Here is a 24,551-nt window from a genome sequence, read left to right as displayed (position 1 = left end):
CAGGCTGAAAGATATTAGAGAGTGAAACTTGTATTTCAGCTGTTTGCCTGGAATTCAAAAATAGGCTTAAATCATCAGAATCTCCTATACAAATGTACTGGATCCAATCAACTCATCTGCTGACAGGGAAAGGAAGGAAGGGAGCACAGTCTCTGATGACCTATATAGGCTATGCAGAGATATATCAAGGGATTTTCATGTACGAAATCCAAGTGGGATGGGAGCTGCAGTAAGAAAGAGAACTGGATGGACTGTTTGAAAAAGCTGGCTGGATCCAACCCATCATCTTCTCCCTCCCCTCAGTGAAAGCCTTGTTACTGCAGGAACAAAAAACACACACAATGAAGATCACAGCAGCAATACGCTATTAGCTAGACGTTTTCAATGACAGGGTGGTATTTAAAAAACAGTTGTAGTCTGAACAAGACAGCTTCTGAAATTATTCATACCTTCCTCCAACTGCACATCTCAGGAAAGGGGTACCCATAAAGAGATCTCATAATTCACTTCTTTTTTTCACTTACAACCAGGGGTCATTTTGTAGAAAAAGAGGTGCAGGAGGTCATTAGCATATGCCACACCCCCTGACATCAGTGTGTCAGAAGGCAACACCCACCACTCAGGCTCCACTGGACTGCTTTAGATTGCTAGCTATTGGGGGGGAGGGGGGACGTGCAGATCTGCCCTTACAAAGGAGAGAGAGCGTGTATCTGAAGGCAGGCGGGGGGGGGGGGGCTCTGCAACTTACCTGGCTGCTTCTTGCTCCTCGTGGCCTGACTGAGGGCTGCTGGGAGCAGGGGGGGGGCTTGTTGCATATGCCCGCCCCCTGGGCTCCTTACTGCCTGAGCTCTACTCCTGTGCGCTCCCTGCAGGAAATGACCCCTGCTTACAAGGGTGGCTCTAGTCCACAACAGTTCATTTCACAATGTATGTGGATATCCTTAAGGTGCCACAAGACAGTTTTTGCTTAAGCAAACTAACACAACTGATACTCCTCTGGAATCATAGCTTCAATGAGAGCCTCAAAATTAAAAGAAGCAGAAACAGCAGGAAGCACAAGTAGCTAATGGTTCTCCTTTTCTATAGAATAGACCTTTTGCATCTACCCAATTTGGAGACAGACTATACATCTCACCAGAGTGGGGAAATGGCAAGTTTTATTTTAGCTAATATACAGAAGCACGAGGAAGAACCATGTGACACTCACTTTCCCTTCCTGTTGTTCGCACGCCTCTAAATGGCTGAAGCCAGCCACGGTAAATACCACCACTTTATTAAGTAATGCAAGGTTTGAAGGAGTGAGAGATTCAGTGAACAGAAATGCCTTCAAAATCGTAGCAGATACTGCTGTTTCAAAGGTAATGGTATGGGTCATATAAAGAGTACACACACTTTGATTCTGGTTTTTTTTTAATAAATTAATATCATTCAAAATACAGTGCCAGAACATGATACAGCTGAACATGCTAGTATGATCCATCATGAAGCACCTGTGCTCATGTAATATTGGTGGCGCCCCGCTACTGCTAGTGGTTCCTGGGATTAATGCCAGAGCAGCACTAGTCAACTGCTCTCTTTGCACAGAAGGGTAGAGTATTCCTGAACAGTTTTGCTCCCCTCCCCAAAAGAAAAACACAACAACGGCTAAGGGGTATCTACACACAGTCACACTACAGTAATGCTTGTTATTAAATTAACAAAAAGAGACTTCGGTTAATCCATACTACATCTTTGTTTACACTGGGGGTGGGATGGGGGGGGAACATAAAGCAGCAGGAAGTAATATGCATGAGCCAATGTTTCTGAAATACAGAACGTGGAGTCATTTACTGATCCAAAGCTCCACAGAGACCCGCACTAGGAGGGGCTGGCAATTCTTATTGCAAGCCCAGCAACGTAAGTTCACACCTGGTAAACTACCAGCTGCTCGGAAGACCTGTATTCTAAATAGACAGGTATAAGTTAGTGAAAATACATGCACCTAATAATAATAATAATACAGCTTGACTGAACCTGCAGTCATTTTGCCCTGCATGTCACTGTAAAATGGAAGATCTACCCTTCCTACCACAGGTAGATCCATGGGATTTGTTTCTTCTTTTACATGGCATTATTATACCAACACAGCTGTTGTGCATTAAGTGCAGCACATTCCATTAGGCCACACTGAATCTACTTATAACTAGCACATACAAAGATTTCCAGAACTCAGTATATACACCTGGAAGATACTTTCAGAGCAATTGACATACCATCCTAAAAACAGATGCTGCTTTTGTGAACATTTCCTGAACTAAATGTCTTCACAGGACTAAACATTGAAACAATAAGCAGATGCTTTAAGCTTGCAATATAGATAGGCTGGATCCAGCAATGCGCAAGCAGAAATACAAACAGCACAGTTCCATCTGCGCAAGATCCTGCACAGCACCTACTACTTTCCTGCTTTTATATATAGGACCCAGAAACCGGATGCACACGGCTTTGCACAAGCAGAAACACAGGGGAGGGGAGAGATACAATAAGTTTGACAGCACGAGCAGCTACCATGTTTTTTTTCCTTGCACTTCTGCTTGCACAAGAGCCCTAGCACAAGCATAAATTTTGTGCTAGATCCAACCCAGAGATCCCATCAGCTATCAGAGGGATTGTTTTAGATTATGGAAGCATATCTGCTTGAAAATTTCACTGATTTACACTCAATGGCCACAAAAGTTAAATAGGGCATACAAACAAGACAGCCTTGACAGGTTTAGTTTCCAGCTCTGATCTTTCAAACAAATGTTCATGATAATCAATTACAGGCATGCAGTCTGAGTTTTGGGAGCTATACAGGGGGCAGTGTAACCATCTCTCCGTGCAGCTCAAATTCATCTGCTCCATCTGATGGAAAGAGATATGGTGGAGGCTTCCATGGAGACTCTTCAAGGCAAGATGGATACAGTTTTCCCACAGTGCATCGAAAGTCTTTTCCTAGATCCCATAGCACCCGCTCAGAAATATGTTGCCGCAAGAACCACCGGTCAAGGTCCATATCATATTGGTAGGTGGCATACTTGGCTCTCTCATTCATGTGGGTTTCTCGTATGAACACACATAAAGAATTGGAGATCACAACAGCTCTGACGCAGGGGTCAGAATACCGCTTGGCAGGGATATTGGCTGCCGTTCGCCATTCATTTTTATTCACATCATAGACTTCCACAGTTACGGAAGACCCATCTACAGTGCTAGTTGGGAGTCTTATACCAGAGTTGCTGCCAACATGCAAGCCACCAATGTAAAATATTTTATCTCCAAAAGCAGCAGCTGAAGCAAAGCACCTACTAGTCTGTCTCATAGCCATTTCAACCCAAGCATCTGACCTCGGGAAGTAACAGTACATCAAATTGTGTGCCATTACATAAATGCAATTATGAACAGCAACTGCTGTACTCCATTGCCATGCACAGGGCAATGGGCTTACCATGGTCCATTCATCTCTCTCTGTATCATATCTTTCTACAGTTCTCCTGTTGAGCTCTCCACCGACATTGTCTCCTCCAATTGCATAGATGTGGCCTTCACAGCAAACCAGGGATGGCTTTATGCGAACAAACAGCATTGGACTCTTTGGAAACCAAGTGTTCTGCTGGGCATCAAACCAGTAAAAGCAATTCACAGTTCGGAAGGCAACCTGAAGTTTGCTTGTTTTACTGTGATTGGCTTTTGTGTTTTTCAGTGGAATTTGCCCACCTGCTATATAAATATCATTATCAGGAGTTACAAGTGTTCCAACCTTATGCAAGTCAGCAGGAGGGCTGCAGAGCTTGTAAACTTTTTCAGCCTGTGGGCTGTAGCATACTGAAGAGTAAAGATTACCAGGATTTTCAGCAGCAGCTTCGATGAAGATCATCATCTCCTCTTTAGTCATTCCAAGCCTTGGCTTAAAAAACTTAGGCATAGATTTATACAATCCTTGAACCACAACGGACTTATCATTTGGTGGCAAGCCTTGAAACCAAGCTCTCTGGGTAACTTCAGAAAGTGCATCAATTCTTATTTGGCTAAGAACAGACGACAAATACTGTGATCTAGCTTCTGTGTTATACTCCAGCCACAACATAGCAGCTTCACGAACTGTCTCCTCCTTTTCCACATTTAAGTTGTCACTGCTCAAAATATCTATCAATAGATCATGAGAGAGCTGCATGAAAGCATCCTGATGGTATACAGCGGTGAACTTGTGTTCTACCATCCTCTTAGCATTCTGTTTTAACTCTTCACAACTGAAAAGGTCAGCAAAACTCAAGAGTCGCACACAGTTCTCTGCATTTATTTTTTTAATTAAGTATTCTCTACACCGTTGTAATACATCTTCTACCTGCAATGAAAAAACACCACATTAGAAGCAAAGTATTGCTTTTGTAAAATAATGTACAAGAGCCACAATTATGCACAACAGTAGAAAAAGATGCAGTTGTATTGAAATGTCTACTTTGCAAGGGTGAAGGGATCAGTTACAGAGTATAGGCCTCTTCCCACACTGAAGACAAACCAACACTAGGGTTGTCTGCAGCCTACAACCAAGGAAGGGGACAAAGTGCCTACACACAGTCAGTGTTCCCTCTAAGCTGAGTTAGTGTGAGCTAGCTCAGTTTTTTAGCCTCCGGCTCACACATTTTTATCTTAGCTCAGGAAGGACGGCTCCAGAGCAAACTAACTTATGCAGTAGCCAAATCACTTGTTCACAACTTTAATGCCAGTAGCTCACAAAGTAGAATTTTTGCTCACAAGACTCCACAGCTTAGAGGGAACATTGCACACAGTCTGCCAAGGCAGAACTCACCTGACTGGCAGCATCTGCCATTTATCTCAGAATTAAAATTCGCCAGCTGTGTTAAGATCGTGGTTCTCAAAGTGGGTGGCAGCTTGCAAGTAGGTCTTAGGGCCCGGACAGAATAAGAAGAGAAAAAGGAGAGTAGGGATCGTTCTGGGAGACTCAAAGGCAAATTTGGGTTCTCCTGGGCATACTATATGAAATGGCCATGAAAAATAATCTGTTGTTCAGCAGTCTTCTTTTTATAGACAATAAACATGAAGAATTATCTATACATTTGCTCAGTGCTAACACATGTGGGATTCTGAGTTTTATGGGCGGGGGCGGGTAATGTGGAGTTACTTTGTAAGTGGGTCCTGAAAAGTGGAAGTACAGAAGTGAGTCAGAATGGTAAAGTTTAAAAGTGGCTTGCAGTTTGAACAGCTTGAGAACTACTGGTGTAGATCAGGCATTGACCAACTTCCTTTGACTTTAGAAGCCAGCCCAAAGACTTCAGAGTCAGACTTGTTTTTCAGCATTCAAAGCTTTGTATTTTGAATCATCAATGTTTCTCATAACTGCTACCATAAAACCTAATCCTAACTTCTTCATAGTTTCTTGTAATTTTAATAAAGCTAAGATAAAAATGTTACGGTACTTAAGTAAAGACAGTGATAAACCTGAGTTGCCATCACTATAACAATAAAACTAATCTCTAATCCTAGTTTTACTTCTCTCAGATTTCTCATAATTCTATTATGGCTTTTTAAAAGCTGCATCTGATTCACCAGAAAGCAACTGGTTAAGAAAGGAATTCATCTACTACCACTGAATGCTGAAAACTTAAGTTTATATATAAACAAGCAACACCAAGAACTTCATGCACATCCACTTTGTCTCATACAATACCACATTCTGTTGAAAAATGATAAATATGTTTTGTGTTGGATCCAGTGAACTTTTTAACTCAGATAATTTCCTAATTACAGTCCCCGTTCCACATGGCTTTTGCTCATCAGGTCCCATGACCTCAAATGTAGCCTTTTATTTATCAAAGGGGACTGACTGCCTCACCTTTTCACCAATGGAAAACTGGTTGGATCTAACTCTTTTTACTTCCACTGAGAACTGCTGAGAACAGAAATGCTACAATAAACTCAGTGCTAAAACTAAGTGCTATAATTAAATCTTTAGGAACCACAGCAGCCTAGTGACTACAATTTGTTGAGCCCTGAAATAAACAATTAATATGCTTCCTCAGTTCCTGCCCACAACAATGTTGGAGTCCCAAAAGCACCCTCGCCTTCCCACCTCACCAAGCATCAGACATTTCCAATGTCAGTGGAAGGGAGGAATATTTAGTGGCTTCCAACAAGGTCACTGGCACTAGTAAAAATAACAGGCACTAGTAGACTGCTGTACTACATTACAATCACTTACACTCGTAGTTGTCTTGCAATCACAAATTTCATTTACTTTAACACAGATTCCCTCACATATCTATCTATATATCTAATACCGAAGTCGCCCCCTGCATGCGGATACTTATTTCCGCACATCGGGGGCACCTGGGGGGAGAGGGATGTTTGTGCACACTTGGGGCAGTCCCCAGGTGTGCACAAAAATCTGAAACCTGTAAAAAAATATCGGGGGGATACTAAAATCCCCCCGAAAGTGACAGAGCGTCCCCTGCGCATGAGCAGGGAATGCTCTGCAGCTGGCCTCGCCACCGCTTCGGAGCCAGGAGGGGGGGCGGGAAGACCAGCGAGGCCGGGGCAGCTGCAAACCGCCGGCCGGGGGAACCGGCGGGATGGGGGGGAACTTACCTCCTCCTCCTGCTTCCTCCTCTTCCTCATAGGTGTGGAGCTCCCTCCCCCCTCCCGCGAGTATCGCGGGTCCCGCCCCTTGTATATATCTATATACCATAATTATTTTTTTAAAATAGTCAAGGCAGTTTACAACTTACTTGAATACACACAATAAAAGCAACATAAAACCAAATTTACTAGAAATACGAATCATATGCTTAAAACACTTGACACCAAGTATATACCCTGAAAACCAGCACTGAAAACCAATAACCAATCAGCTACAAAAATGAATAGAAATAGAAGCATACAAGGGAAAGAAAAAAACCCTTACATATATGGTGCCTAAATTTTAACAAGCTAAGTGTCAGGCGAGCTACTATGGACAGGGCATTCAACAGTCAAGGAAAAGACACTCTGGCACTGGAGACCCGCCTCTGAAGGTGGGGGAGCAGGGTGACTCTGGAAGGTTTTGACTGGCAGACAGGTTTATAAGGGAGTAGATGGATCTGAGGAAGAACACGCTCTGGATCTAAGAAAGATTGTACACTAAAACAATCTGCTAGCAGATAGCATTCCATTCTATTTTATTCCATTTATTCTATTTATGGTCCCCACTGCAGAGGTTTACTGGAAACCCTGGAGGTGGACCATACTAGTCAGTCAGTCCCCCCCCCCCCAAAGCAGGTCTAGATTCTTGAATCTAAATCTAATCAAGGTAATTGTGATCTATGAAAAAAAAAATATAGACATTTCATTTCTTCATTCCAAACCGTTTAGTATTTGCCCAGGACAGAAAAAAATCAAGTCAGCTTACAATTACACCCTTCATATGGAACATGTAAATGCTTCCATGGCAATAACAAGATTTTCCTCAGGATATTTTTCATCCATATCTACAAAATGCAAACTGACTTGAAAACAACATGTTTACACATTTTAATTAACTTGAATCATCATATATTTTAGATGCAATTTCCAGACATTGTATGTCTTAGAAAAACTATAGAACATTCCTACCTGTAAGAAGCAGGCTGTTTCATAAAGCTGTTCGACTGTTGCGTCATTTATTGCCAAATTACCCGTGTAAGCATAAATTATTATGATTTGTAAAGTGGCTGCATCCACATTCCTCAGATGGATATGGGTTTGTTTGCTTTCACTCAACCCGCTCATGAACATAGCCCTGAGGAATAAACATACAATACATAAATCTCAGCCATCTTCTAGCTTTCCTTGTAATTTTCCAGCACTTTACAGATTACAATGCCCTGCCTTCTTTCCACTTGAGAGATGGATTGTAAAGAAGCACCAATCAGATAAAGCAATTTTATTTAAACGTTGGTGGATGTTATCTACTTACTCATAAGTATGTCCATATAAAGAAAATATCTGATCTCCAGATTAGTTTTTCAGGAAGACGGAATGTAAAATGGTGGACCTTGGACTCTTCAGGAAGTCAAGACAGAAGTCACAGAGCTAAGCTGTGAGGTCTAGCTGTGGCTATGGGTAGTTTGCACCTTCTTCTAACACCACCACCCACCCCCCTGGAACCAAGGGGTAGAGATGTAAAATTTCTGGAAATTTTGAAGCTTGGAAAAAAACCCAGTTTTTCTCAGGGGGAAATGGAAATTTTCGGAAAAATCGAAAAAAATGCTACATTAGCATTTCTTTTGTCTTTTCTAGATTGAAAGTCATTCTGTTACTTTAGGAACATAAAATGACTATGGACATTTTTACTTGGCATGAAATTATCACAACTAGCATATTAAAAATATAGTGCATCCAAACAATTATTTCAAACAGAATACCCACCCACATGAAAAAACAAAACTGAAACTTTTTTATTTTCTTCTGATAATTGCATCTCCTAAAGGAAGAAATGCATCTTGTTCTTCCATTGGAGGGTTCAGTTTGTAACCTAGGACTTGCTTGTCCTCAGTGCACAGAAATTAGATCAATCTGATACCATATATATATATATATAGACCATATATATAGACCATATATATATACCATATATACCATATATATATACCATATATACCATATATATATATATGAAATGATTTGGAAATGATTTGGAAAATATTTGAACACCCTGTCTTAAAATATTCAAACCACTGGTGCTGGCCAGTCACCACCTTGCACCACCATGAAGACACCGCACCCCTCAAACATACTAGATGTATGCCTTTTGTTTTGGCAAAAAAAAAATGATACCCAAAGCACAGCATACGTACTTGCTAAACCACTCAAAAATTCAAATACTTAAGAAATCAGAGAGCAAAGCATGGAGGAAACATGCACATCCTGGCATTCTCTCCCCTATTTCAGGGCACCCTATACTTTTGAGTTCATCCTCGGTGGCATCTATTTGACCTAACGAGCACCATGCAAATTACCTCCCCAATCACTTCACTACTTAGTTAAAAACGAGGCGTGCTGATCTCCCTAACCTTAAGATTAACAATCTTCAGCATCAATGGAATCCAACCTCTGTTTAAAATAGTTGTATGCCGCCTCACCTCCACAAATTCAAGGTGGCTAGTGTGTGTGCATATAATATTTTTCTGGGCCAACCCCTTCTATTAGACCATAAAACAACAGCAGCCTGTTTCTTTTTCCTTAGATACACTTGCCATCAATCTTAGGGTAGCATGAGCATGGGCTCAACACTTTAGATCTTATTCCCACTAAACAGACTTTCTTCCATAATGACTCTACTCCCCACAAACTAGGATGCTGTCTGCATAAATAGCAATTATCTGACAGCCACATTCTTACAGTGTAGATTTTCCACTTCCACTGCAGGGCACATGTGACCACTGAAGTGGTTTGAACTGCAAAAACTGACCTAGTGTTTCCATATTAGCAACTTAAAAAAATATTTCAGTCTTCCATTTTAAAGTTATGGAGCAGAACCAACATTACAACCATGTTATATATTGAACATTGTGAACATCTGAGTAGCAGCAGCATTTAGTACTTTTTTTTTTTAAAGAAAAAGCAACTATGACTGAAGCACATACCTGAAGTAAGAACTACATGTAGCAAGAACCATCTTATGGCATGGGAATTCAGTACCCTCAACAATTAAAACTATGTCAGTTAGTAACTGCTGTTCATAGAACAGCTTTAACTGCTCCAGTAAAGATACAGCATATTCCGTATTGATCTGCCTTTCTTCCTGGGTAGACATGACTATGTTCCATTAATGTTTCCAGGATCAGGTAAGAGAAGCCACTTTATTTTGGCAGGACAGAGATCAAGCAACCATTTCTTGAAAAACTGAGAAGAGACTACACGGAATATTCTTTGAAGCCTTTACGAGCTTTATTAAGACATTTAGCAATGATGGACTGAACTGCTCAATCAAAAATGCTTCAGACTTCGACCCATTCCCAGGTCACAATACACTTATTTGGTAGCCATCTGCTCTCCTGAGACTTTCAAGAATGACCGCCAAGCTTCTCGTGAGATTTCCAGTGATGCAGCACATTGGCAAACAAATGCAATTTGTGAGGTAGATTTTCCTGAAGCATCTCTCAGTCAGTTGCTGCACTTGTGAAACTAGAAGAAAAACAACAGTTTCAGTAATTTTGCTAAGCCAGTCATTCACAGTGCTTCTGCCTAAAATACTGTTTAGTAAACAAATTAAAATGTTTATCAAGCAGTTTAACCCAGAAAACAGGTGCAAAAGTTAAGATTAAAAATAAATTCAATACTGTCTCTTTACTACAACAACACATTAAGAACGCCTGTAATAAGAGATTAAAGGCTGGCTAAGAGTACTGGTGCTGAAATGTTAAAGTACACTCACAACTATGACTGACAGGTCTTGCTTCTATGCTTGTTTTGGAAATTTCTCCTGCATAACCCCAAATATGGTTAAAAGTTTTTGCCTCTCCCTACATTAAGCAACATGACTACTATCTGGTTCCACTGGTGCATTTATTTATGTGTGTTTTTTAATCCTGACTTTCTCCCCATAAACAGTCAAGGCAGTCGATGAAGCTGCTGAAGCTAGCAACAGGATATTAAATTCAAACACATCAGAAAACTTAACAGATCAGCAGCTAGCCATCATACCCTGTTCAGACATAGTCTGCCACTCAGCCTAAAATACACAAAGGCCCACTGAAGACGGCCTTGAGCTCCATGCAGAATTGGGTCAACAGGTTCACAGTGGACAAGTTGTTCCTTCAACCAAGCAAGTCTAAGATCATATAAACTTTTAAAGAGCAATACTAGCACTTTAAACTGGATTGCAAAGCAAATGGAGCCATTTCAGGGAACAATACATTCTCATCTCCAGGATCTCAGCAGTACTAACTGAAGTTTTCAAATTATTAAGATCATCCTCACATATGTGTAGCCTAGCCTTTTAGTTACAGTAGCATGGCTTACTATAGCCAGATCATTGGCATCTAAGGGGGAACCAGTCTCTGCAATAAGTGTGATTAAATAACCTTTAGTACTGCAGTTATTTGATTTTCCAACAATAGCACAGGATCCAATAAAACTCTCAAGCTCTTAACCAAGTTTGACCCTTATGTTGTGCAGAAACTGACAATCTCCTCCATGATTTCCATTATACCAACCAATACCACCTGTCTTGTCTGGCTCCACTTTTAGCTTACTATCTCTCAGCCACTTAAGCAGAAGAAGAGATTGGATTTATACCCCGCCATTCACTCGAAGGAGTCTCAGAGCGGTTTACAATCTCCTTTCCCTTCCCCTCCCCACAACGGACACCTTGTGAGGCAGGTGGGGCTGAGAGACCTCTTTTGAGAATTGCTCGAGAGAACAGCTCTGAAAGAACTTATGACTGACCCAAGGTCACACCAGCAGCTGCATGTGGAGGAGTGGGGAATCAAACCCAGCTCTCCCAGATTAGAGTCCGTGCTCTTAATCACTACACCAAACCATAGCATCCAAACACTGCTCCAGCAAAACTGTGAACAAGCTCACCTGATGGGCTAATGTACCAAATGAACAACACAGGTGAAATTATTCAACCTGTGGAACACCACAGGATAGATATGGGATCTATGCCCCAGATCATGCCGACATAAGTAGGGATGAGCACGAACTGATAAACAAACCCTGGTTCAAGCACAAACCAGGCCAGTCTGCAAACCAAAGGTTCGAGAGAACTTGTCTCCCACAAATCCGTCACATGAACCTCCATTTTTCCGGTTCATGCCCACCCCTTGACACAAGAGTCAAATATTTCCTTCCTGCTTGTTAGACTGCAATGTGCAAAATAAGTAGCTAATTTAACATGGTGTGAATATTTGAGAACCATTTCAAAACAAGGCCAAATTATGTTGCAGTTACTTGGTATTATCATGTACTAAGAAAAGAAAAACAGTCTATCAACCATTTTATGCATCTAATTCCAATTCCATGCCTTAGACAAGCTGTTCCTACATCTTAAAACCTTCCATGACGTACACCTAGCTACCATATTTTTTAAACTCTCCAAGAAAGAGATGTGCATCTTCTGTAGAGACCTATTCCTTTATATAACTGCAGATTTAAAATATATAACTTGCCTCATTTTACCTTCTTGCAGTTCAAATCCCACTGCTTCTTACCCTTTTTTCTTAGGATGAGCAAATATTGAAGGACGAACAGAGACTGCAAGTAGCCATAGTGTCCAAAGAAACAGCCAAACACAAAAACATACCTTTATATTACGACCAACCAAAATATCATGTATGTATGTCCTTTATCTTCACACAGGGGAAAAAAAAAAATCTAAAGGCTCATTATTTCACAAACTTAACAATGAATTGTTGCCATTCCAGAATAGTATTAGGCAAGCTTGACTGTTTCAGAGTTGTAATTACGGCTTTTCAGGTTATTATCTGTAAGAATTAAGAGTACATTCAAGTTTCATTCATTTGTAAATAGGGAACAGGGTAATAAAACCACAGCTTGGATCCCACCAACATTTCTGCAGGTACAAGAAAATTGATCTTTGCTGATTCCCTGTCAGAAAACTTCTGATTTGCCATCAAAGCTATTTGGAGGGTCCACCATGACATGGGGCATTTTGGGCTATCATGGGAGGGGGAATTGGCAAACATAACTTCCCTTGCAACCAGATAACTATGCGGGATCTAGCCCCATAACTACATATGATTTTAGTTATGAATTTATCTGGTTAGCTATATAGGCCAAAACAAAAGCTAAAATTCTTATTTATATGTCTCCTGACATACAGTAGAAATTATATTGTAATCACCAATTTGATATGGAGCTAATAAGTAAAGATGAAGTACCCCAATGAACTCCATGGAAGAGAATTAAATTCTGTTGAAACAGAAGAGCAACAACAATATCCACTGCACATCATGCAGTACACTGGCTGTTCTAAAATTAGGTGCCAAACATTTTCAGCGCCTTACATGCTATATTGTCTTTGAATGTTAAATTCAAAGCTTTATACAGAATTTTAAGTGATATATACGTCTAAAATTTTAAATCACATATCATTGCTTTTTTCTAACCAAATATTTCAGTTTAACTGAGTGACACATAAAATTAACATGAAGTATTTTAAAAATTTGTTTACTAGATTAAGAAGAAGAGATTGGATTTATACTGTGCCCTTCATTTGGAGTCTCAGAGCAGTTTACAATCTCCTTTCCCTCCCCACAACAGACACTGTGGGAGGGGGGTGCGGCTGAGAGAGCTCTTTCGAGGACTGCTCTTGAGAGAACAGCTCTGAGAGAATTTGTGACTGACACAAGGTTACACCAGCAGCTACACACGGAGGAGTGGGAAATCAAACCCACTTGTCCCAGATTAGAGTCCGCGCTCTTAACCACTGCACCAAACTGGCTTAACAAAAAATAAAAAAATGTTGATTTAGATCAGGGGTGTCAAACTCATTTGATATGAGGGCCAGATCTGACATAAATGAGAACTTGTTGGGCCAGGCCATGTGTGTCATAAAATGAAATGCCAGGTAGCGGAGATATAAACTTTATAAAGGACACAAACACAAAGGGTTTTTTAACTTAAAATAAAAACATGCTTAAAACATTAGCACTCTTGCAATATTTTGTTTATTTAAGTGTCTGATAACTGATACCTCTTGCTCTGAATTATTGCATCAAAATGTCTGTGCTGTTGCAACCCTGAGTATGCTGTTCAGGTGTGTATCTGTAACCTGCAAACCTACGATGATGCAGCAGCAGCAGAACTGGAAGAAGAAGCAGAAGATAGCCAGTTCCACTGCGGGCCTGATACAAGCCATCCGGGGCCTCATCCGGCCCCCGGGCCGCATGTTTGACACCCTATTCAGATCATACTGTATTAGGGAATCAAATAATGTTTTGGCACTTTTTCCTTTCCTTTTTTTTAAAAGTCCCCCTAAGGGCGGCTAACATACAGCAAAAGCCGCACTAAATAGATAAAATACAATAAAACAAAGCCACATTAAAACACACAATTAAACCATACAATATTTAAAGTGCTCTAGTCTTCCTACATATAAATCACCCAAGACGGGGTCAGTGAACCCAGCCCGGCGGCCAGCTGTCTCTAGCGCGGTCTCCAGCAGCGCTGTTCTACGCGCATTCTGCCAGGCGATAACTGCCCTATATGATGGAAACAGCAAGAGGACAATGCCACAATGATGGAGTAGTGGCGTCGGCGCCTCCTACTCAAAAGCCTGGCGGAAGAGCTCCGTCTTACAGGCCCTGCAGAACTGCACAAGGTCCCGCAGGGCCCAGATCTCCTCTGGGAGCTCATTCCACCAGGTAGGAGCCGCCACCAAAAACGCTCTGGCCCTAGTAGGGGAAAACCACATCTCGGGGGCCTGGAGATGGAGACTCCCCGATCTTAGTGCTCTTGGGGGAACATATGGGGAGAGGCGGTCCTTCAGGTAAGCTGGACCCCAGCCATATAGGGCTTTAAAGGTGAGAACCGGCACTTTGAAGCGAATCCGGTATGCTATCGGCAGCCAGTGCAGCGCTTGCAGCACAGGCCGGATGTGGTCTCGCCTAGAGAGGCCCATCAGCAGCCTGGCCGCAGCATTCTGCACTAGCTGCAGCTTCCGGATTTGCGACAGAGGCAGCCCTAAGTAGAGAACGTTACAGTAGTTTAGCCCCGAGGTAACTGTCACATGGATCACAGTGGCCAGGTCAACACGGTCAAGGTAGGGGACCAACTGCCGAGTCAGCCACAGATGGTAAAAGGCTGCCTTGGCAGTGGTTGCCACCTGGGCCTCCCTCGTTAATGAGGGGTCCAGGAGCACCCCCAAACTCCTAACCTCCCACGCAGGCACCAACGGCACCCTGCCGAAGGCCGGGAGCCCCAACCCCAAACCGGTCCGACTCAGGCCCAGGACCTCAGTCTTTTTCGGGTTTAATTTCAACCTACTCAGTCTGAGCCAACCAGCCACAGCTTGTAATGCCCGACGAAGGTCATCGAGTTTTTTATTGGTTTTTTCAAAAAACTATAAACTATAACCGAAAATTAGGGAGGGGAGGCTACAACTAAGGAGGAAGGAAAGAAAACCACTAGTAACTAAAACCCCAAGAATAGGAGATCATAACAACAGCTTATATAAATGTTATTCTTAATTGCTAATATTACTTTGAACATAGTCAGTTATGCTAAATTATTTATCTTTTTACCCAACAATCTATCTGTTTAAGAAAATCCCCAGAGCATCCTATAGCTATTGTATAATTTTCAGGCACAATTCAGAGTCCTTCAGCCTTTATTTTGTCTTGTCTTTTCTGATCCTCAATTTGTATGGACTTTTGAGGGCAGCCGCCCCCTTTTCCTTGTCAGAAGACCCCAAGCCCAACCCGCCATCAGATTTGCTTTCTTCTTCCTTCTTGTCCTCAACTGGTTCCCCCAGCTGTACTCTCAGGAACTCACGTGCTTTTAAAACAGAGTCAATCTTTTCTTTTTTGTCATGGAGTTTAAAGATGACGCCTTCTGGAATTAGCCACCTGTAGCCAATGCCATTTGTTTGAAGAAAAAGGGTTAAATCTTTATATTTCTTTCTCTTCTATCTTATTTCAAATGGAATATCTTTTAAAATTCTGATGTTATTGTCCCCAATTTCCAAGGGTGTTCCAGTAGTTGCTTTCAAGATAGATTCTCTCAAGTGTCCCTTCGAGAATCTGACTACTATTTCCCCAGGCAGATTATTCTTTTTAGTGTATGAGGAGTTGGACCTGTAGACAACATCCATCGCGCTGTAAAGATATTCCGCTTTCAAATCTGTAGCTGGGGCTAATGCTTCACTCAGCAATTGCTTCAGATTCTCACCTTTTAATTCTGGGACCCCTTGGAACCATAGGACCAGATTTGCTTTCTCCATCTGCAGCTGTAAAAGTTGTGATTCTACCACAGCTTGTTTCATTTCCAACTTTTGCACCTTTTTCTTGACTTTTTTAGTGTTGGCGTCCATTTCCTTCACCTTCTCAGCTGTTTGCTCCGTTACTTTCAAAGACTCAGTCAATTGGAGCTGCTGAGACACCATACTCTGACTTATTGTTGACAACTATTGCTTGATGTTAGTCATCTCATCCAGCAGAGGGCGCAAGGAATCTGCCAACATTTTAGAGAGCTCGGTGGTCTCTTCCAGTCGAGGGCTACCAACTGGTTTTACTTTTACAAGTTTGTCTTTGTCTGCTTTCTTCCCCGCCATCTTTATGGATTATTTACTTTTATAAAAGTTGCCAAAGTCTCTGAAATTCGCCCTTACGCTTATCCACGCTCTGGTAAGTCTCTTAAAACAGATTTAAATGCTTATTCTTCCGCTCCCCTCTTTTTATTTCATGCTTTCGTTCATGCATTTGGGAGGGGCCCCTCCCCCGCTCGCTTTTCGTAGCTCCTAAGGGGGGGGTAGCTTTCTTTTTAAATTCTCATGTTTGCTTTAACCCGACTCACCGTTCATTGTCGGCCATTCAGCCACTCTCAGCATCCGTTTAATTCGCTCGATCTCCGATGCTTGTCCCAGTCAGCGGCTCTAAGTCCATTTGGACCCTCAGCGGCAGGACCGTCGGGGCAGAGGAGCACCTCAATTCTCCGGCATCGCGCCGGCAAAGAGGTCACACCCCTCAAAAGCCCCATGGCTAGGAGTCTTTTGCCAAGGCTCCAGGGGAGGGGTCACGACCCGTCGCACCCCCTCCTACACGCTAGTGTGCAGATTACATCCCCGGGAGGTCCAGGAGATGCGTCTGCCTGCGTGTCGCCATAAACCGGAAGTCCAGCACTTTTTCCTATTCTTGTTTTGCCAGAAAACTAACATCAGTTCAACATAGTGTGGAAGTTCTTGAGTTCTTCAGAACTTCTTCATGATGGATGCAAAATGAAAGGAAAAAAATATTTCTGGCCATGATGGTCTTTTATACATCTTGTGCAGGATGTACTGCACATCTGAGTATTGCTGCTGCATGGAGGTAATACTATGTTGCACCTTAGTCTTCTAAGGTAAAGGGGAAACAGCCTATTTGAAAATAACAAAATGCCATTTTCCATTCATTTCAGAAGGCTAAAGTGCAAGCTCCACACAGCACAATAAAATTTATTGTTTAAACATTAACAAGTTTACATACATATCCTTATGTACCTATCAGCTCTGCTTCTGATCCTGATGAACAATTAACATGTTAAAGCACTCTGGTATCAGTCTTGTGTGATGAACAATAAAGCCAGCATTGGAAAAGCACAATGAATCTGGAATGCAGAGGTAACACTTTTTCAGTTTTTCAAGTCTGCAAAAATCATTTCAATATTTACAACAGTATGTAATTGATAAATAAACCTTTATTACTTAAACATTAAGTTTTACATCCCTAACCCAAAACAGTCACATGTGAAGAACTATGGTGATCCATTCTCTTTCAAGCAGTGGATAGAAACTCATAAAGAGGTAATTAAGGTTGAATGAACTAGAGACAAGTATGGCTAATTTTAAGACATCTCTGAATTAATGTGAGGAAACCAGTTTGAAGACAACTATGAATTAGTGCAAAGGATAACCCACTATGAAGTTACAGAAAGTAAAGTCCTAAAGTGGCACATTGTCCAATATTCTAATGGCATAGTCACAGTCATGATGCCACGCTACCACAAAGCTGAAGGACCAAACTTTTGAATATTAAAGTCAATTACTCTTCAGCCAATAACTAGTACTGCACAGTAATTCTGTCTTTGTAACTCAAAAAGGAAAAAATTAAGAGTAGCAATAGGATGACAGCTGCTATACAGCCTGACTCCTAAATCAAGCAGACAGTTAAAACTGCCTTCCACAACAAACTGGATGGACCCAAGCTGCTGTAAGATCTAACCATGCCATACCATTTCTTCTCCTGTTCCCTGTCTCATACACCCCCACCTCTAGATCCACTCTTGTTTTATGATGCACTTTGTTGTTGTTTTTTGTTTTATGATGCACTTTGCTTTCAGATTTTTTTTTATTTCCTAAACCAGGAGAAATAGCTACCCTATTTACCTGAAAGGAAGACTTGGTTTCCCCCCAGCAGTGCTGTCAGAGACAAACAAAAAATACTACCACCTGGGGGATGTCTTAAATTCACATACAAGTTACAGGTATCAGTAGAAAAGAGCAAGAGTCCAGTATCACCTTAAAGACTATGTGCTCACTTCTGAAGACTCATGAAAGCTCATACCCTGCCACCTCCTTTGTTAGTCTTTAAGGTGCTACTGGACTCTTGCTCTTTTCTACTGCTACAGACAGACTAACACGGTCACCCATCTTGGTTACAGGTATGTACTACAATAAAGAAGTTTGTGCACAACCTTTTAAAAGGGATTATCTTTGTTTTGGGTAACATATAATGCTCACAAGGTGAACATCTGAGTCAGGGAACAGAAATAATGTCTGCTTGGCAGTTACCCAATTCATTCTGAACAAAATTTATCCAAAAGTTCAATTTAGGGTTCCTCTATATCTTAGGATCCCCAGTTTATTTACTTTCTTTACAACCCCACTTTTCTCCACAATGCAGACCCAAAGCAGCTTACATCATTTCCCCCTTTTATCCTCACAGCCTCTATATGAGGCAAGCTAGGTTAAGTGTGTGTGACTGGCCCAAGGTCAGCCAGCAAGTTTCCATGGCAAAGTGAGGATCTGAACTTGGGTCTCCTAGATCCTAGTCCAAAACTAACCACTACACCACACCGGCTACCTAAAAAGTTCTAAAGTCAACTGACATGCTGCTCCCAATCACTGACTATTTAGCCAACAGCATCTTTACAGCATGTACCTTAAATTTTACAGTCTGTGTAAATCTGCTATCCAAAAAACCTTGACCGTACAACAATGATCTAAGAACTCTTACTCTCAAAGACATTCCAGTTACAGTGAAGATTACTACATAGTAAGTAAATCTGAAGGTGACCCCAACAGATGTAGGCTAAGCATGGATTGAAATAGCCAGAGTTACTCTAAAGTTATGTGACCAAGAGAAACTATGATCATACAAGAACCTCTCTCAATGTGTTCTATACTCCCAATAATACTAACTTGGGGTGAGTAAATTCAGTAAGCAATTCTCATACTACTCCACTTATTCATGCTCTTGACTCAATTCAACCTTCTGTAGCTGAAAGTGCCAGTTTCCTTCCTGCTATGGAGCTACCCTAATACGACGGAAAAGATATAAATCCAACCCATACCATTATGTGTCAACTATGGCTTGCTATTGAAGCTGTGCACAGTACTGTCTCCCGCCAAGTCATTAAGGCTAACAGAGCCACACAAAATTGTCATACTGCATATCCATGAGCGCTGCATTCACAGCACAGTCTCCAGGGAAATGCTAGTCTTGCCTGAAGACAATTTTCACTCACTATAGTAGACAAAGCATGGGGCTAATTGTAACCTTTGTTACCAACTATTTACTATATGCATCCTTATAAGCCCCCTCGATATTACACAACCTGTGTAATTCTTACCCACAGCTCTCATCCTATTAGGACCACCTGCTCCCTTATGAATCTACTCAACCACTGTGGTCATCTTCAGAGGCCCTGCGTCAGGTGTTCCCATCTTATGAGAACAGGAGCAGGGCAACCTGCTCCTTCTCACTTATGGTACCAATACTCTGAAACTCCCTCCCTGGGGAGATTCATCCATCTCCTTGTCTGTTGCCACCTTCTGCCAGCAGGTGGAGACATTATGTTTTGTTATGCTTGGCCTTCCCTCAGTGATCCCTCCTTCCTGACCAGTATTTTAATTATTGGTTTTTTGTACATTCATTTTAGTTATGCTTTTAATTTTTTTAATGATGTGTTTTTGTTGGCTTTAATTGTTTTAATGATGTGCTTTTGTGGGCTTAAAAGATGTGATTTAATTATGTCTGTTTTTAATTTGTTAGCCACCCTGATGGCCCTTAAAAAGGCAGAAAAAGCAGGGGACAGGTTTGGTAAAATAAAATAAATAGCATTATGCAGACCTACAAAAGCTCATACTGCCAAATTTTAAAATACTAAGCAATGAGAGATAAACCCCCAATGTTGTAATAATTTCTCTCCCACACACCAGCATGCCAAACGCTCAACCCTACCCTCCCTTTACAATCCAAAGGCGATTGTATGTATTGCTTCAAGAAGAAAACTAGATTTACATCTGCCATACACAAAACAGATGGCAGCAGGTGATCTGGAGACTATTCTCAAACACCACATTTCATCCGCATTGTCACTGAAACACTGCCGTTCGTGGTCAAAGAACAAGCAAACAAAAACAGACCACGGCAGGTCTACAAACTACACTCAGGCAAAAAGCTTTTCTCACGACGAAAGATACCTTACCACGACTTTTCCATCTGCAGCCAGCTTCCCAGGGGGATAAAAAGAAGTTGCTCGCCCCTCCCTGTGGGGCACTCAGGATCATCCCTAGGGGCTACCCTGCCGTAATCTTATCTCGTTCCCTTTTCGCGGCTGCTGGGAACGCTTCCTAATGCCAGTCCGGCAAGCGGCCTCAACACGAACACCCAGAACAGCCCTGCCACGCAGTTCGCCCCCCCCCCCGACTGCGGCTGCAATGCAGACCTTCACCTGAGCTGGAGCTTTGGCGAAGCGTCAGGAGCACCTCCCGTCTGCACTGAGCCGCACTACGGCACCGGGGAGGGGGGGCGCTGGTTGGCTGGCTGGCTGCGCGGCCTCCGAGCACCCGGCCCCTTCCCTCGGCCACCGCCGTCCGCAGGCCGGAAGGGGGGGGGGCACCGCAAGCGCCGCTCTCTCGCTCGCTCTCTCCCTCCCTGGGCCCGCAACCGCCGCCGCCCAGAGGAAGGGCAGCCTCGCGGGGTCAGGGTCTCTCGGCGCAGAATCGACACAGCAGCGCCCCCTCCCCTCTCCCGCCATTACACTCCGGGGAAGCCGGTGCCGGCCGCCGCCGCTCCGCCGGAGGAGCCCAGCCCGGCTGCTTCCCTCTTCCTCCTCCGCTTCCCCACAGGGGCGCAGCGACGCCCCGGTCCCCCCCTCGGCCGTCTCCCCTTCGGAGAGAGAGGCGGGGAGGGCTGCCGCCGCCATCTCTTCCCTCGCGAAGGGAGTAAGGCCTACCCACCATAGGAGGAAGCCGCCCGACCGCTTTCCCTCCTCGCCGCCGCCTCGCAGGAGCGGAGAAACAGCCGCGAAGGATGAGGGAAGAGTACAAAGAAAGAGCCCCGGCGGAGGGATACACGGAGGCTCCGCGCGCGTTCTCTCACCTCCTTTTTTCCGCCCGCCCGCGGCGTCCGTTGAGGAGCAGAAGGAGAAAGAGCGCGCGACGCGCAGGCCCGTCGCTTGCCGTCCCACTCCTGCGCAGGCTCCGAGCGAGGGCGTCGAACGTAGGCGGGAGTAGACGGGCCGAGGGAGATGTACGCATGTGCAGTGCAACCGCCGTTCTCCCTCCTCCCGTATTTTGAAAAAGTCGCTCGCCCGTCCCCGCTTTTGCGCACGCGCGTCTCGGCTCGTCACGGGGGGAGGGGGGTGGTGACCCGACTCCTTCCTTACCGTGCGTAGGTGGCGATCAACGTTAAGGCAATCTGAGTCTCTGTGGGCCTTTTGACAGAGCGGAACTGAAGTCTGTGATCTCAGTCCTCCCGTGTCTTCCGCCCCTTGCTGGCCGAAGGCTGTAACGGCAGCTTGAAGCTTCTGAGCGTGAACCGGAGTTGGATGTGGCTCATCGTTGCTAATAACTATTAGAGACGGAATCAGATCTCTGAGTGGGGTGTAGTGGTCCTGGAAGGCGTTTGCCGCAATAAAATTACGGCGCCACGAGACTGTCGTTTATTTTTCCTGCTACAGACTAACGTGTCGACTCTGCATTATCCTATAGGTTTGAGTTAAATTGAAAGCCTTCATTGCGCGTTCTGTATGCGGAAGTGTTGCTCTAGCCCTGCCCTCTCTCGGCTACTTGTAGACAAGGATGCCCTTTATATCTTGCTTTGACGATTTGCTTGGCCCAAAGTTAGTACTGGAAGTGCCTTATGAGCTGTTGTGAGATTGTTGTTCTCGCTCAGCCACATCTGAGAAGGATCACTTCCCTTGCAGCAGCAACTCTCCGTGTAGCACCCACAGGTGCCCTGAGGTCTTCTTGTGTTTCCTCCTGGATGAAATCCAAAGTGGAACAGGGGAAAAATAGCTCCAGGTCACACCCTACCAGCTGCCTGACTCAAGCCCTGAGTTCAGCTGGGCAGGCATGTCACTGTGGTGTACCTGTGGTGGTAGAGTTGGCAACCTCCTAGTGAGGAGATCTCCTGGAATCACAACTGATCTTCAGGCTAAAAGAGATCAGTTCTCCTGGCCAAAATAGTAGCTTTAGAGGGTGGCCTCTATGGCATTATACCCTACTGAGGTCCCCAGACCCCATTGTCTCCAGGCTGTACCCTTAAAAATACAGGAATTCTGCAACCCAGAGTTGGCGACCATATGGCAGGAGACCTTAAGGACATTTATTCCAACATAAGCATTCATCGGATGCTGGAATGTCCATCCAAATCAGATAAATTTATTCTCATTTATACAGTACTTCTAGAAAATTTGTGTACCTTCTTTCTGGTATCCAGTTCTCAACAAGGTTTCCAGAGTATACCATATCTGATGAAGGGGTCTTTGACTCTTGAAAGCTTGTATCTCAGAAACCTGGTTGGTCTTTTAAGTTTTTGTGTCACATTGCAGCCGATTTGGAGCTTGAGGAAAGCAGGGTTTGTGGAGGAGAGGACCCTCAGCAAGGTATAATGCCACAGAATCCACCCTCCAAGGCTGCCACTTTCTCCAGGGGAAACTGATCTCTCTCATCTGCTCTAATTCCAGGAGATCTCCAGATACCCCACACACACACACCTGGAGGTTGGCAACCTTGGGCACATGGAGACCAGATATCTACATGGTTTAAAGCAAAGTATTAACCATTAAACCACAAGGCTGTATAAAGAATGATCAGTCTGTTCCGTGATTATTCTGTACAGGTACCAGTCTTCTGACACAAGAGGTCTGGATAAAAAGCCCTCAGGGCCGGTCCACTCACTAGGCAAACTAGACTTTCACCTAGGGCAGGGCCATCATGGGGGCGCGGAACTGAGCCTCCCTCCCCCCCGCACCGCCAAAAGCTAATGTTAAGGCTATGGCTTGCTGTGTTACAAGGCTTGGGTGAATACTCCTTTTTCCTTTGGAGCTGTGTCCCAAAATTCCAGAGACACGAAGGAAGCATCCTTGACTCTCATCCACCACCACCCCACCTGCTATGGCAGCATAGCTGACATTCTGCATGGGTGCAATTCAGATGGGAACCATGGCTAGCAAAGACAGGAGGGCTGCACTATTTTACTGACCTTAAATGGCCTGGAGTACCTGCCATTTATCCCATTAAGGGAGCACACTTGCAGCCCCTCTGCACACATTGCTTTCCCAATGGAGCAAACAGAAACTCTATGGAGCTTTTTCAGGGCAGGCAAATGCCTTGGGGTGAGTCTCAGAGCACCTTACAATCCAGCTGGGACAGAGAGACCTCTGAGAGAACTGCTCTGACAGAACCGTGACTGGCCCTAGGTCACCCAGTTTTCATCTTTCCTGATCTTTAAGTAATTTTTTTTAATTTGATCATTTATGTTTGAAAATTGGTGGGCGCACCGGGGAAGGGGGGGGGCGCCAGAAGGCATCCTCACCTAGTGTGCAAAAAAAGCTGGGGCCAGCCCTGAAAGCCTTGACCTGGATAGCCCAGCCTAGCCCGATGATGTCAGATCTCGGAAGCTTAACAGGGCTGGCCCTGGCTAATATTTGGATGGGAGACCTCCAAGGAATACCAGGGCCATGAGGTGGAGGCAGGCAATGGCAAACCACCTCTGAACTGTCTCTTGCCTTGAAAACCCCACCAGGGGTTGCCATAAGTCAGCTGTGACTTGAAAGCACTTTCCGCCGCCAGCAGGTAAAAACATATCCCAGCCTACGGATCCCTCAGTGTTCTAGTAGCCTCGTACAGATTAAATAAACAAAAATCATAACTACAGGTAAATGAGGAAAAGCATACATGTCATCCATTCTCCTTCCTTGGCTGCATTTAAAAATGAAATGCAGTTTCTAAAATTCTTACCAATCCTTTCCAGTAAAGTTTAGATCAGGGGTGTCAAACATACGGCCCTTCCAGGGCTCCTATCTGGCCCACAGGTTTGCTTGTGTCCTGTATAAAGTTTATAGCTCCTCTATCTGACATTACATTTTGTGGCACACACAGCCCAGCCCGACAAAGTGACGTCATGTCAGATCTGGCCCTTGTAACAAATGTGTTTGACACCTGTGGTTTAGATAGTCTCATAACTACTCAGATTTGAGAGATTTGGAGATTTTAGGGTGTGGCTATCTTATATATCTTATATATTGAGCTGCGGTGGCTCAAGTGGTTAAGATGCTGAACTGCAGGCTGTGGAAGGTCAGTAGTTCAGCAGTTCGAGACCCGGGTT

At 43.6% G+C, this 24,551-nt stretch overlaps 1 protein-coding gene across 2 annotated transcripts; it reads right to left on the bottom strand.

Annotated features, from left to right (window-relative positions):
* Positions 1–1,404: 1,404 nt before the first annotated feature.
* KBTBD2 (kelch repeat and BTB (POZ) domain containing 2) lies at positions 1,405–21,408 on the bottom strand. 2 transcript variants are annotated; one of them, XM_015405737.1, is made up of 4 exons: positions 21,321–21,408; positions 9,639–10,179; positions 7,627–7,792; positions 1,405–4,363 (listed from the first exon to the last, which is right to left on the bottom strand). In XM_015405737.1, exons 2-4 carry the CDS (start codon positions 9,806–9,808, stop codon positions 2,828–2,830), a joined length of 1,872 nt encoding a protein of 623 aa, XP_015261223.1. In that variant the 5' UTR covers positions 9,809–10,179; positions 21,321–21,408; the 3' UTR covers positions 1,405–2,827. The 2 variants fall into 2 exon arrangements, with proteins under 2 accessions (XP_015261223.1, XP_015261224.1); XM_015405738.1 differs by lacking the exon at positions 21,321–21,408 and adding an exon at positions 21,179–21,249.
* Positions 21,409–24,551: the final 3,143 nt, after the last annotated feature.

This window comes from Gekko japonicus, unplaced genomic scaffold, assembly GCF_001447785.1.
Source record: "Gekko japonicus isolate JY-2015 unplaced genomic scaffold, Gekko_japonicus_V1.1 scaffold58, whole genome shotgun sequence".
Classification (NCBI taxonomy): domain Eukaryota; kingdom Metazoa; phylum Chordata; class Lepidosauria; order Squamata; family Gekkonidae; genus Gekko; species Gekko japonicus.
This window is presented reverse-complemented; position numbering and strand designations above follow the sequence as displayed.